The 15,175-nt window shown below is 40.9% G+C and overlaps 1 protein-coding gene across 1 annotated transcript in view; it reads left to right on the top strand.

Annotated features, from left to right (window-relative positions):
• Positions 1-14,858, top strand: part of TNFSF15 (TNF superfamily member 15) — a 54,696-nt gene extending 39,838 nt beyond the window's left edge. The window contains exons 4-6 of the mRNA XM_075260859.1: positions 11,365-11,386; positions 12,629-12,661; positions 14,225-14,858. Coding sequence (XP_075116960.1) covers positions 11,365-11,386; positions 12,629-12,661; positions 14,225-14,631 — 462 coding nt within the window. The 3' untranslated portion in view covers positions 14,632-14,858. The remainder of the gene's footprint in view (positions 1-11,364; positions 11,387-12,628; positions 12,662-14,224) is intronic.
• Positions 14,859-15,175: the final 317 nt, after the last annotated feature.

Here is a 15,175-nt window from a genome sequence, read left to right as displayed (position 1 = left end):
AAAGGTAAGAGAAGAACCAGCGTTGATTGGCAATGTATAGCATTCTGCCAATCAACACTGGTTCTGCATCAAATCTTAAACTTCGAACAGCTAGTAGTGTTCGATCAAGTACGAGTATTTTGAATACGGTAGTATTCGATCAAACACCTACTCGATCGAACACTACTCGCTCATCTCTACTAGTTACGCCACTGAATGGTATAGTATGCTAGTAGAGACTAAGCCATACTTTGCTGATACTAACTAAATTGCTGCTTTCTCTACTTATCAGTCTCTTTTCATCCTCTCCCCTCCTTCCTAAACTGACATTTACTCTGAAATTTCTGTTGAATCTTTGTAGAGAAAGATGGAGTCAACTCACAGTGGAAACAGAAGACATAGTCCATAGAAGAGGGATACGAAAGTGTAGGCAGTAGCTGAGTAAGAGAGAAGAGAACACAGTCAGAGATCGATGGAGCTAAATAGGCGGATTCCGTCTTATAATAAGTGCTTTATTACATATATCTTTTGTGATACCGCTGATATCTTTGACTGAGAGACAGAGGTGAACACATTTTCCTCTACTTTCTGTGTGCAGTGTATGGGAGACATCATAGCAGCTAGTCTCCATATACTAGCTCAGGGAAACCCGAAAATAGAGAGATAGAGATAGATTTTGTAGAGGGAAAACATGTAAAAGTCATAATGTAGCCATATGTTGTGTTACTCCTATTGTTACCTGCCTACCAGGGGCACCACTAGGACAAATGCTCCAGGGCATAAGCCACACATCTTTTGCCTAATGTCCCCATTATCAGGAGGCACTATATTATATATGGGGACCTCGAAGGTGGCATTACATGTTATGGCAGCCATTAAAGTGGCATTACACTATGGAGGGGGCACTGAGGGAGTGTTACACATTGTAGTAGCCATTAAGGGGCATGATGCTATGCGGGGAGCATTATTATTGTTATATTGTATGTTTTGTGATTCAATTTTCCTAATATTATTAAAGACAGAAACATTAGCAATAAATTATATTACTCCTATTGTTACCTGCCTATTGGGGGCATCACTAGGCATAAGCCCCACATCTTTTTCCTAATGCCTTAAATGTTCTCATAATCAGGGGGCGCTATGCTATGTGGTGGTTTACTGTGTGAGGGCCACTATTGTGGCATTATACATGGTGGTGGCATTAGACTGTGGAGGGGGCATTATACTGTGTAAGGACCATGGGGGAGCATTATACTACTTGGGGTCCAATGAGGGGCATCTAACTTACACCTGAAAAAATAAGGTAACCTTTTAGATAAGGTCAGACATAAAGAGTTCAGAAGAAACTAGTACACTGTACATACAAACTAAAAATTGGCTTGTACTCATTTTGTATCTAATAATACACCTACACACAGTCAATGGAAAGCCTGCTTGACAGAAAGTGGTGCGGTGCCAAATTAGAATTAGGAAATACCGCGGTCTATTCTTAGAGATTGGCGAAGAAGTAAACGTGTGTTGCAAGAGGAATCTCTGACATGTCTCTGCTGCAGGTCTTACAGTTGCGTATACCAATATAGTATAACTACATACTTATGGGAGCTTGGCTACTTTACTCTCAGCTAGATTATACTACGAATGTTACTGGAATTTTTTCATACAAAAGCAAGTCATTAGAAACCGACCGCGCCACATTCTCACTAGCGTTTCCAATGACACAGCCATGTTGGCCTTTGGCAGTGCATTTGAACTTCCCTTAGTCTTATAGGTAGTCAAAAATAGATATTCTGAGACACTACCAACAAAAGAATTTTCCCTAAAAGTGCTATTCTTAGCATCAGACAGAAAATATCACAGAAATTGTTGAGGAAGCGTAACAGGTATCCGGCTTCCGTTGGAAGTGTCCCTGCTCTACGAGATTCCAATGATCACCAGCCAGTAATACTGTATATATCCATTACTATTATGTATATCCTTGCCCTGTAATATTATAATTACTGTTATTTTATACAGTGTAAACATTCAGGTCTATCTCTGATCAAGGCACCGCTTATCTTATTTCGATCTCCTGGTTTCTTACAGGTGGTATTAGGTAATAGTACGGTATATGCTATGGATATAGCCATTGCCTAAGAATCTGCTGGTTCGCTATTCCCCTTGTGGGAGGGAGCTCATACTTGGGGTGATGAAGACGGTCACTTACAGTGCTGCCAAGTGCCATCAAGGTCTCATACATGGGGGGGGGATTTATTCTCCCGCATGGAGCTCACCATGGACAGTATCCTTCTGTCACCCACCACCTGTACTGGCAAGGGATAAACTAAATGTTCTACCGCAATCAGAACCACTCGATTTATATCACGTGGACCTGGTTGTCTAATATGGGGGACACAAAAGTCCCTCCCACCGGGAAGAGTTATTGGTGGTTATTAGCCAAGTTCTATGGCGGCTCTTCAGAATCCAGCACCAACCACAGCGTCCCTACATAGCAGCCACATCGCCAGTGGCAGCAGCTCCTCTACCTTTTTTTTTTTCACTTGCTACCACCAATGGTTTTTAATACCCCTGTTCTATGATATCATAATGTCACAGCACAGGGATAGATAAAAGCGGGACCACCACCACTATTATCATCACAGAAGAGCCACTGCCGCTATCAAATTCAATGGCAGGAATGGCTCTTCTGTGATAGCGGGACAACCTCTAATTATAGTGGTGGTCCCCCTATGATCAAATATGGGTGGGTGTTTTTTTGTTCTGTCTTATTGTTCATGTTCATTGCAGATCAGAGTTTCCATTAGTACTATCTTTAGGGGCGGTGAAGATCAGTGGTGTCTAGTGTCAGGGTCAACATTTAGGGAGAGATTTAGGCAAAGATTCATGGAAAGTTCAAGTCAGGGTCAGTTATTGTCTATATGTATCATCATCTGTTCGCCATACCTTCCCCATTCTCCATTGGTTCCACCATCTCACTAACATCATCCGTACGTTCCGCATTATCTGATCATTATCACCATCCTGTGGAGTCATTAATAGATGAGTTAATATTTCCTTGCATTTTAGTCACTTCCTAGTGTCGTGTTTCATATTTTTTGCTTGTTCAACTGACCAGTTGTTGCATAATTCAACTGAAGAGTATAGAAGACAATGACTTACTCACTCTTTTTTTGCACTAATACCCAATTGTGGATGGACCGCAGGGTACAAGGGTGTCAATGGGTGCAATGGACCGCAGGGTACAAGGGTGTCAATGGGTGCAATGGACCGCTGGGTACAAGGGTGCAATGGACCGCAGGGTACAGGGGTGTCAATGGGTGCACAGTCTTACATGATCAGACTCTACAATGGAGATATTTTATTGCTCACCCATTCAGAAGTTTCTTAGTGCTGTTCACCAACACCATTACAGAAAGTCCCAAAGCCTCGTACTACAGATGACCAATTACAAAAACACTCGCCACTACAAGTAATGTACATGAGGAGACCAAGAAAATAAGTATTGGAAAATTACAAAGTAAACAGGTCCGATATTCAGCAATCTTACTTACGGTCCTCACAAAAAAATGAATTCTAAGGTTAAGGCTCCATGTTGCAGAAACGTTGCGTTTTTTGTTTTAGCCAAAGCCAGGATTGAGCAGAAAGGAGAAGTATAAGAACTTCCTATATAGTTCCCATTCTTTTGGCTTTGGCTCAAAAAAACGCAACAAAATCTGCAACAAAAAAGCTGTGTTTCTGAAATGTGGAGCCTCAGCCTAAAAAACTATTTCTAATTTCTGATGACCAAGTTAAAAGAAGACTACCGTATATACTCGAGTATAAGCCGACCCGAATATAAGCCGAGGCCCCTAATTTTACCACAAAAAAGTGGGAAAACTTATTGACTCGTATAAGCCGAGGGGGGGAAATGCAGCAGCTACTGGAAAATTTCAAAAATTAAAATGGTCGGAGTTTTTGGGTGCAGTAGTTGCTGGTGCTGAGGAAGGGGAGGGGGTGTTTTGGTTGTCTGTCTGCCCCTTCCCTGAGCTTGAGGACTGTTTTTTCTTCCCCCACTTGGAATTCAGTCTGGCTGACTATAGGGGATCTGCAGTGCTCCTATTAACCCCTTCCTGACGGAACAGGAGCACTGCAGATCCCCTATATTCAGTAGACCAGGCACTGTCAGACACAGGATACCTAATGTGTTTGTGTTTCACAGTCATTTTCTACTTTTATATGTATTCTAGGGAAAGGAGGGATTTACAACTTTTATTTTTTCATTTATTTAAATCTTTTTTTTTTTTTTGCACATTTTATCGGAGATTCTATACATAAAAACTGGGCTGAAAAATTTGGCTTATACACGAGTATATACGGTATATTAAAGATTTATTGTGTTCTTTGTCTTAGATCTGATTTGTTATCAGAAGTGTCACATGACTTAGTAGGAGCGCACTGCGCCTTTTATCATTTTCTAACCTCAGTAGTATTCTGGATTGAATAAGGGTATGTTCACATGAAGTTTTTTGTAGGCTGAAAAAATTTGCTTCCGGCTAAGGCCCCACGGGACAATAAAGCACTGCGGGAAAAACCGCGGCAGAAACGCTCTGCTTCACTTTAAACAGAAAGTTCTCAGACTTTCTGTTGCGATTATTCCTATGGGGAAACCTCCGGCGTTTCCGTAGATATAATTGACATGCTGTGATTTCCAAAACTGCGCCGGTTTTGGAAATTGCGGCATGTCCACACAGCGGTTTTTTCCGCAAAGTGGGCATGGGATTCGCTAGAATCCCATCCACTTTACGTGTACTGTAAAATGCTGCTATTTTTCCCGCAGAGTTTTCTTTCCGTGGAGCCCAGGCCTTAGGTGTTAGGAAACAGTTTTTTGATGCGTTTTTCTACATTATGTGATTTTTGTCAGTTTTCTTCTTGTTTATTTTATTACTCCAGCACTGTATGGACCTGGGAACTTCCCTTTAAAGGGGCTCTATCAGCAAAATCATGCTGATAGAGCCCCACATATGCGTGCATAGCCTTTAAAAAGGCTATTCAGGCACCGTAAATGTTAAATTAAACTACCCCCCCATTTTAAAATAATAACTTAAAAAAGAATGTGATTTACTTGCGGAACGTGCACGCTGGGCGGGCATTCAGGGTGTGTCTTCATCTTCTTCCCCGCCTCTTCTTCCTCCGATGTCTTCGGGTCCCTTCCTCCTCCGGCGCTTGCTCGCGGACACTGATAAAAAAATATAGCCCGGGCGCATGCGCAGTAGCCGTAGTAGAAGCCGCGTGCTACTGCGCATGCGCCTGGGCTATTTTTTTTTATCAGTGTCCGCGAGCAAGCGCCGGAGGAGGACGGGACCCGAAGACGTCAGAGGAAGAAGAGGCAGGGAAGAAGAAGACAGCGCACCCTGAATGCCCGCCCAGGGTGCACGTTCCGTAAGTAGAGAACATTCTTATATAAGTTATTATTTTAAAACGGGGGGGGTAGTTTAATTTAACTTTTACAGTGCCTGAATAGCCTTTTTAAAGGCTATGCACGCATATGTGGAGCTCTATCAGCATGATTTTGCTGATAGAGCCCCTTTAATAAAAACGCTTGCAACTTTTGATGCGTTTTGTGAAATTTTTTATTCAAATTGTGAGCCCCATACAGGGATCACAATGTACTTTTTTTTTTCCTATCAGTATGTCTTTGCAGAATGGGAGGAAATCCACACAAACACAGGGAGAACATACAGACTCCTTGCAGATGTTGTTCCTGGCAGGACTCAAACCAAGGACTCCAGTGCTGCAAGGCTGCAGTGCTAACCACTGAGCCACCGTGTTGCCCCTAAAGGCTTTTCCAAGATGGAATCTACCTGAAGATAGGTCATGTTGCTTTTCTTTTCCTACTTACGCAAACATGAGGAGAACATACAAACTCTTTGCAGATGTTGTCCTTGGCAGGATTTGAACCCAGGACTCTCGTGCTGCAAGGCTAACTACTGTGCTGCTTCTTATATACCCTTAATGTCTTCTTATATACATATTTATTTTAAATGGTTTTTCCTCAATCCATCAAATCACTCTATTCATTTCAGTGGGTGCACAGGAGATAGCCGAGTGCTGTACAATGGCGATTTCCGACACTCCCATTGCAATGAACGGATCACGGATGTATTAGTGTCCCATGCAGCTACATTCTCATTGTGAGTAAAATACCCCCATTCTCAGCATCAGTAGGGGGGTCTCAGTTGTATGTAGATACATGATTTTCATACCCCTTTAAACTTATCGAAAGAATAAAATTGTGCGTAACTTATACAATACCGTACATTTTGTATAGGCGCCCCTCGCATTATCGGTATGACTTTCCAGAAAGGACCGAGAGTCTATTTGCAGCCCCTAATACATTTCATTTACATTAATGGTTGATAGAGAGTTGTGTTCACCCCGTCTTTGAACTAAAAATGTAACAGCAAAAATCCCTAAAGTTGTTTTTGATATCAGCTATTTCCCTCTGGCTGGTGTTTCACTCTCAGTGCTAAATCCCTTGTGTACTGCTCCACTTCTGTTTGCATTGTGACCAACCCACACCACTTCATTATCCTAACACCACCTACTGTACAGTACAGGGACTTTCCTAATACATTGTACTGTCAAACTTCAGAGAGTTCACTTGTGAGGAGTATCGAATGTAGGCGGAACACTCCCATTCGAGGGAGGGGATCACTGGACATTGGGAAAGGAGGGGGCTGCTGCCTTTATTTAGGGCTCTGGCTGCAACTTGACAATATGATTCCAGGGGCCCTTCTCAATCCTGAACTGAAGCTGAGAGCACAGAACTCAGTAAAGAGATGGAAGCACGTGTTGAAATGCTACAGCAAGAAAGCTATCGTGTTACTTCCAGATCAGACTTGCAACGGGCTCAGGATAGGAGTATTAGGAGTCTGAAGTGGGCTGTGGCTTTCTGTTTCGTTCTCATCTCTGCACTGGTACTGTCTACGGTCTGCCTATTACGAGGAAATTTTATGGACAAAGACAAGGTAATTCGCAAGGTCAGTAATCTCATGGCCATGTCCTAACACTAGCACTCACGCTTGGGAGTATTGCACAACCCTGAGCTTTTCACTGTTGGTCTGGTAACTGTATTTCTCAAACTTTTGCACTTAGAGGATGCAAGGATTTTGTAAAATTTAGCGTGATGTAGTGGGGGCTAGAAACCTCCAACAATATGATAAGTTCCAAGCCAAAAATAGGGAATTTGCATGGATGGGCTGTAGACATATAACTGTCAAAATGCGACAGCCCAAGTATTCAGAGAAGGCGTTCACGTGTGTGTCACAGGCTTCTACTCAGATCCCATTATATTTATGCATGTAGTTTTTTTTTTTTTCTGATAAAATAATGAACACCATCATGGAACCCAACAGACCCCATTTTAAGTCTGTAGCATTGGTACATCACTAGGGTTGAGCGATCAGGATCGGAAAAGATCAGATTCCAATGGGCGATCAAGTAAATTTCAGGATTGCAATCGGAATTCCGATCCCGATCTTTTCTGGCAGGATCGAGGTCAGAGGTTATCTCAAGATCGGCTCAACCCTATTCATGCATATATCATTAATAGGGTTGAGCGATTGGGATCGGGAAAGATCGGATCCCGATCGGCGATCGAGTACATTTCACGATCGGGATCGGCTGGAAAGTGATCGGAAATCGGATTTTAAAATCGATCCTGAAATCTCAGGATTGGCTTAACCCTATACATCACTCCATCATTGGTACCATCACTCCACCATAGTGCCAGATCACAGAACTGGACAGGGCTATGCAGATGTAAATTCAATCAGGTGCATATTTGGTCCACGTGCCCTTCGTGTAAAATGGACTGCAGTACACCGATACATAGTAGCGCATGTTGTAATATAAACTACTGTCAAAATTGTAACACACACTAGTTTAGTCTGTATGGCAGATGGTACGGCCCGCCGATCTGCCTCTTTCATGTATAAACGGGCAAGAAGAATTGTCTGTTCATTGGAAATGCAACTCAGGCTTTATTTTTATATATTTTTGTGACCCTAGACTTATGTGAATGTCTAACCTTACCTAATGAATGGTGCGCCCATGGATGCATCATTGTATTGCAACTTTCTAACCACGTCTTGTTCTATTGATAAAAGTTATTGTTGGCAAAGTTGCAAACAGATAGTTCTATAAAAATAAGACGGTATTGAAAAGCACTGAAATTACAATATTACGTTAATTATATCAAATTTATAGAAACATCAAGAGATTCCGCGTTTCTGTAATTTTTTAAGTATTTATTTTCCAGGAAATTCTCTCATCTTAAAAATTTGTTTTTAAAGTTCCATCCAGTATTTTTAGGGCTGCAGAAAAGAAATATATTGCATGGGTTTTTTTGTGGTGTTGTAATGGTGCGATTTTCTATCATACAACTTCAGCGACAAATGGTTATACCTCTGCTATGCAACATTCAGCAGAGAACTTTTATGAATTTGGGAAACCTCTTGCACTTTACAACCCATTGTAGATGTGAAGAGACAAGACCCAAGAGGGAGGATAGTGGTAGACCTGTCGCCATACCTAGATGTCATATCAGCCCCCCAATGCATCTATATGATAAACTTACGTTAGTATATAATACAGTGACTGTATTGTACTATGTACCACACTTGTAAAAACTGGAAGCTTAGGGGCCAACTAGGTCCCCCCATGGTTGGGGCCCAATGGGAGACTCACTTTTTTCCATGTGGGCTAATGCGATCCTGGATCTGCTGTTACAGGCAAGTCAGATGATCTACATGGCAAAAATATCATGTACCTGTTTGTATGCAAACCAGTTATAAGCCCCTCCATGTCTATAGTGAATTGGGCGCCTCTCTGTGATGACTGATCTCTACTGATTTCTACTCTCAAGATTGCTGACTAGAATGTGACCGCTATATAGAAATGGCTGGAGAGAAGTCTTTAACTTTGGCATACTAGCGCTATAGTTTTCTGATTATGGTATACCTGCAAACCTCAATGTGTGGACGTGTGCAAAGTATGGCAAGAGAAGCCTACAATTGTTCTCTTTCTCCTTCTAGGTGGTACCACTTAGGTCCTTGGATTTTCTGCAGCCAGTCTCTCATATAATTTGACAAATATAACTAATAGGGTAGCCCTTAAATTATTTTAGAGGTGGCCCAGGAATAAAAAGGTAATGGCCTCTCCTTAGGATAATCCATCAATATCCCGGAAAAAAGACCTGAGCGACTCCCATTGATTTCAATGGGAGCCCTCTTTTTGGTCAGGATTTTGCGGCGGATACGGCCTCAAAATCCTGACCAAAAATCTCCATGTGAACTTACCCAAAGAGTTGTCCAGTTCTGTCTTATATTATGGGATTGTCTTATAGTGTATGTTAGTCCCTCAAAAACGAGAGGAACTGCTTTATCTGTCTTTACAAGCCCCAGGCCGTTAATAGGGTTTGGAGAAGGGCCAAGTGATGACATCCCTATAGCCGGATAAGGGCCGTTCATTTGTGAGTGTATGTTATGTCATGGTAGATGACAGCAATGGTGGGGGCTAGAGAAAAAAAAAATCAGTGCAATGGCACCTAATGAATGGGGTGGGTGGATGGATGGATAGATAGACAGACAGACAGACAGACAGACAGACAGACAGACAGACAGACAGATAGATAGATAGATAGATAGATAGATAGATAGATAGGAGATAGATAGATAGATAGATAGATAGATGATAGATAATAGATAGACAGATAGATAGATAGATAGATAGATAGATAGATAGATAGATAGATAGATAGATAGATAGGAGATAGATAGATAGGAGATAGATAGATAGATAGATAGATAGATAGATAGATAGGAGATAGATAGATAGATAGATAGATAGATAGATAGATAGATGATAGATAATAGATAGACAGATAGATAGATAGATAGATAGATAGATAGATAGATAGATAGATAGATAGATGATAGATAGGAGATAGATAGATAGATAGATAGATAGATAGATAGATAGATGATAGATAATAGATAGACAGATAGATAGATAGATAGATAGATAGATAGATAGATAGATAGATAGATAGATAGATAGATAGACAGACAGACAGACAGACAGACAGACAGACAGATAGATAGATAGATAGATAGATAGATAGATAGATAGATCGTGCACTTACATAAAGACATTAATTCAAGGGGAGTTAAAAAAAAATAAGAAAGAAGTTTTCCCACAAATCTGCCCTTTTGTACATGAACACTTCACATGTCATAAAACTCAGTTATGGGAGAATCCCTCATGTGTGTAATGTAACTAATCAGAATTTCCAACTCCATAATCTAGTCAGTGAATTTAGCTATTGGTGCATGTAAATGTTCTCCTATTCACAAGATCATTTCATTTTAATATAGTTAGAAATAAGATTCCTTATAATGTCAACCACTTGAAAACTGAAAAAAAAAGGTTTTTTGGGGGGTGGGTTAAATTGCATTTATAGGGTCAGAGGTGGACACAGGCAGCTGGGGGTCCCTTTGCATTAATAGTTCCATTTTCTCAGCATATAGCCCTTATGGTTCTCCAACAATCCACCCGTAATTCTCAGCCATGAAGTTCAGGAGCTTCAGCATTTACTTGCGGTTTCAAGGGGCTCTATCAGCAAAACTATGCACTATTCAGGCACCGCTAATCTTATTTTACCCCCCCCCCCTCTCGTTTTAAACTCATACCCTAAAAACCAATATGCAAATTATACTAATTATCCTGACCTTGGCTTTTCCTATTGACTATTTTCTTGGACTTTGATTTGGCACTGCATTGCTCGACTGTTACAGAACCCTGGCTAGCTGACCTCCCTTGTTGTTGTTTGTCTTGTCTGCGTTTTGTGTGTCACATATATAGGAAGGAATCATCTCCAAGTTGCCACCTATTACATAGGATAGGGCCTGGCAAGAGGAAGGGACAGTGGGGGGCTTCAGCTTAGGGCTCACTGTCTCTTGTGCCCCTTCCTCCAGGGTTCTCCAGCAGCTCCCTAACAAAAAGTCAGGACCTCACATCCGGTGACCGTACCCCTAGGCCTCTGGCTGGGACTAGCACCCAAAGCAGATGGTAGATTCTAGAACTGTGGAACTACAAAAGCTGTGTAGAGCAGCGGCGCTGGCCTTATTCCATAAATCAGGACTTGTGGACAGTTTTTCTGATTCTCTGAGGTTAAAATAACCCAGTAATAACCTAAAAATAACCCAATAAGTCAAGCACACACTATTTTCATTTTGCAGAATAACAAGTTATTGTATTTAGTGTCTCTTAAAAAATAAAGATTTCTAAACCAGTTGGAATTTTTTTTTTTTAATTATTTTTAAACATTATTTTTATGTTTCCTTGCAGGAACAGATGGGAAGACTTCAAGGTATGTTATATGAACTTTCTAAATCTACTTCATTATGTGCACATTATGAGGGAAGCCAGGACAGTACAGGATAAGAGTATAAATCTAATAATGTCATGACCTACAGGGTTAAGGGGGGAGTGTATTAAGACTGGAATACATTGGCCTGCGGGGGTTATCGCTGACCTCTTAATAATTTAGATGTACTCCTGTGTCCCAGATTTGAGATCTATCCTAGGCAAGAGCTGGGGTAGACTTTCTATAGAACTCAGGGCAGATAATAATTGGTCCCTGGTCATGTGATGGACAGTCCATGGTCATGTGATGAACAATCCATGGTCATGTGATGGACAGTCCATGGCCATGTGATGGTCACAGGCGCACAACTCATTTCATTCACAGATCACTAATCAGACCTCTGTCCGCTAATGAGCTGTGTATATATGGCACTGCCAAGAAGGGCAGGAAGAAACTGGACTCATAAATTAGGTGTCCAGTGTATTCTTTCAACTCTCCTGGTAGCCAATCATATTGGGTGGTTATAGCTCTTGGCAGTATGATTCTATAGGTGTAATATACTACTCTTAGGGGGCTTTCACACTTGCGCTCGTTCTCCAGTTTGTGCATTTAGCCGGGTTTCCGTCATTAGCTCTGGCGCAACTGGACAGGGAACGGAAACCCAGTTTTAAAACCCTTTCACTATAACGAGTTTGTAAAGGTGATCGTCTATGTGCGTCTTCTGCCTTTCCGCGGGGAAACCATTTTTTTTTAGCCAGACCCAAAGTCAGACATGCAGGATTTGGGTTTCCCAGCAGACAGGCAAAAGGAGCACACAGATGGTCACCTTTACAAACTCATTCAAGTGAATGGGTTTGAAATCTGACCGCTGGGTTTCCGTCCCCTGTCCAGTTTTGCCAGGGCAGAAGACGGAAACCCGAGCACAAGTATGAACCTCCCCTTCCGTATATGAAGCTTATGAAGATCTAGTTTAATGTCTTAATTGGGTACGAGTTACTAGTAACAAGTATAACAACAATAGTAATGCCATTGCTGTGACCCCTTCATTGCTGTACCCGTAACCTGCAAGTTAATGGTGCATTGCTGCAGTGCCAAATGTACTGAATCGGCTACCACAGTGAAGGGCGTACATACCCACAGTGATGGACAAGATAGGACATTAATGTCATTTCTAAATCTTGGAGTTGTCTTATGCTACTTAGTTTGGTATTAATAATTCTTATTTTTATTTTGACAATGTTCCAGGCTCTGATACAAGACCCATGGCTCACCTACCAGGTAATGAATTGGTTGATTCTAAAATTATTAACAAGTTTAACTTTTTGGATTTAAATTTTTGAGTATATTTTTTAAAAAACAAAACAAAATATTATTAATTATTATTATTTTAAACACATTATTGCACGTATTACTGGAATTTCGCTTTTGATAGAATATCTCATATCATAGACCTAACGTCTCTTAAAGAGGACCCGTCACCCTCCGGCGACCGGCATGTCTGTTTTAGTGAAATTGTATACCCCAATATATAACTATACCGGGACATCATCTTTTATAACTCTCTGTACCATCAATAGTTAATTCCTACTAGATATTTATGAATATATTGACAACTAGGTGTTACCAGTTGGGGGTATGTCCTTACACAGACTGATAACTGACAACGCCAGATGTTGTTATCTATATTTAAAAAAAAAAAAAAGTCCTGCAGTTTAGATTCTGGCCACTAAACCAAATAATATGCTGAGACTTCCTATTTTCTCTAGGAAATTTCTTTGGAGCGGCTGCCTTTCTTATCAATACACCGATAGCTATTATATGTATAGATATCAAAATAGATATATTATTCATTTATATTATAGATAACATATTATAGATAACATATCCAGAATTGTACAGCTATTGTATGTGTATGACCAGTGTTCTTCTGTGTATTCTGTAGCTTATTGCATGTCCAGGATTTGGACACATTGTTGAAATGCTATTTTTTTACGGTTACAAAAGATTTTACTATAAGTGTAAAAATTATTGGCAAAAGTCTTGTTGCTTTGAATTAGAGAAACACGATAATATTCTCTGCCCTCTTCCTCTTCTCAAGCAGTGACATCACACCTGTTGGTCAAATGGTCATGCTGCAGCTCAACACTATTTACCATAGCCACATGACCAATGGACGTCATGTCACCGCCTGAGAAGAGGAAGTGGAGCTCTTTCTTAATAAAAGCAGCCATGTTTATTCATCTGGGATAACCCCTTTAAGAAATGCAGGATTTCACATAAAGGAGACAAAATGTGTTAATAAAGTAGATTACAACATTTATGACTGCCAGAAAATCAAAAGTTATTGAAAGTTTAGTGATCTTTTCTTGAAAACCCCCAAAATGGATCCGGTTCAGATGACTTTTCTCTTATGCCCTGTTTACATCAGCGTTTGGATTCTGTCCGGGGGAGTCCACATAGGGACCCCCTGAATGGCATACCAAACACAGTGCTATGCTGTAAAAGCACACGGACCCCATGGACTATAATGGGGTCCATGTGCTCACCGCCAGACCATGCGGGCAAGAAAGTAGTTCATCTACTTTCCTGTCCGCATGATTCATGTGGGCAGCGCACGGCAAGCACACGGACCCCATTATAGTCTATGGGGTCCGTGTGCTTTTACAGCACAATGCTTGTAATTGCATTTGTATTCCGATCTCGGGGTCTCCATGTGGACTGCGCCGGACGGAATCCAAACGCTGATGTGATCAGGCCAATACAGCAGATGTTTATGAAATAACATTTCCACTTTCTTCATTTTAATGTAATATTTGACTAATTGCTGATTTTTTTTCTCAGCCACAAAACAAACCGAGGCAAGTGCTCAGGAGCTCCAGTGGGAACCTGAACGTGGTCTGGCGCTTCTCAGAAATGGAATGACGTATTCCAACAAATCCCTCATCATTCCCAAAGACGGATACTATTTTGTCTACTCTCAGTTGTATTTCCGCCCCGCAGCTAGCACATGTAACGATACTTCGATATCACAGAGCATCATACGGTCCAATGCCAACTACCCAGAGCCCGAAATTATTCTCAGTGGAATTTCATTTTGTTCAAAGGGCAGTAAAATATACCATCCCATTACCTTGGTGGGTCTTATTGAGCTGAAGAAAGGCGATAAGCTAAAGGTGAATATGAAGCCTGTTACTCAAGTGGACACCTCGTTTGATCACAAAAGCTTCTTCGGTGCTTTCTTGCTGTAATAGAGGGTAATAATGTGCCAATGTGAGTAGACTGCTGATAGACATTATCACTGAGCCTTATCTTTACAATGTATTAATTTATTAAGTCTGTATTTGTTATTATAGACCTCACATTTCTATGTATTGTTTGTATTTCACATTACAGTTATTTATATATGACCAGTCACCAAAGTAATGGTGCATCATCCTTTCACGTCAGTTATGCACAAGACAAGTATTTCAGGATATGTGAATATTATACATTTCAGTTTTATACTATTACATTTGCCAATGCTGTATATCACTTTTTGCTAATCATAAAGCATTATCAATGCACAGTAAAAAGCACAACTACGTCAGACTTATCCCTATCAGGTAGCAAGACCACATGTCAGACTTATCCCTATCAGGTAGCATGACCACATATCAGACTTATCCCTATCAGGTAGCAAGACCACATGTCAGACTTATCCCTATCAGGTAGTGCAACCACATGTCAGACTTATCCCTATCAGGTAGTGCAACCACATGTCAGACTTATCCCTATCAGGTAGCAATACCACAT

The sequence above is a fragment of the Leptodactylus fuscus genome, chromosome 11, assembly GCF_031893055.1.
Source record: "Leptodactylus fuscus isolate aLepFus1 chromosome 11, aLepFus1.hap2, whole genome shotgun sequence".
Taxonomy (NCBI): Eukaryota; Metazoa; Chordata; class Amphibia; order Anura; family Leptodactylidae; genus Leptodactylus; species Leptodactylus fuscus.
This window is presented reverse-complemented; position numbering and strand designations above follow the sequence as displayed.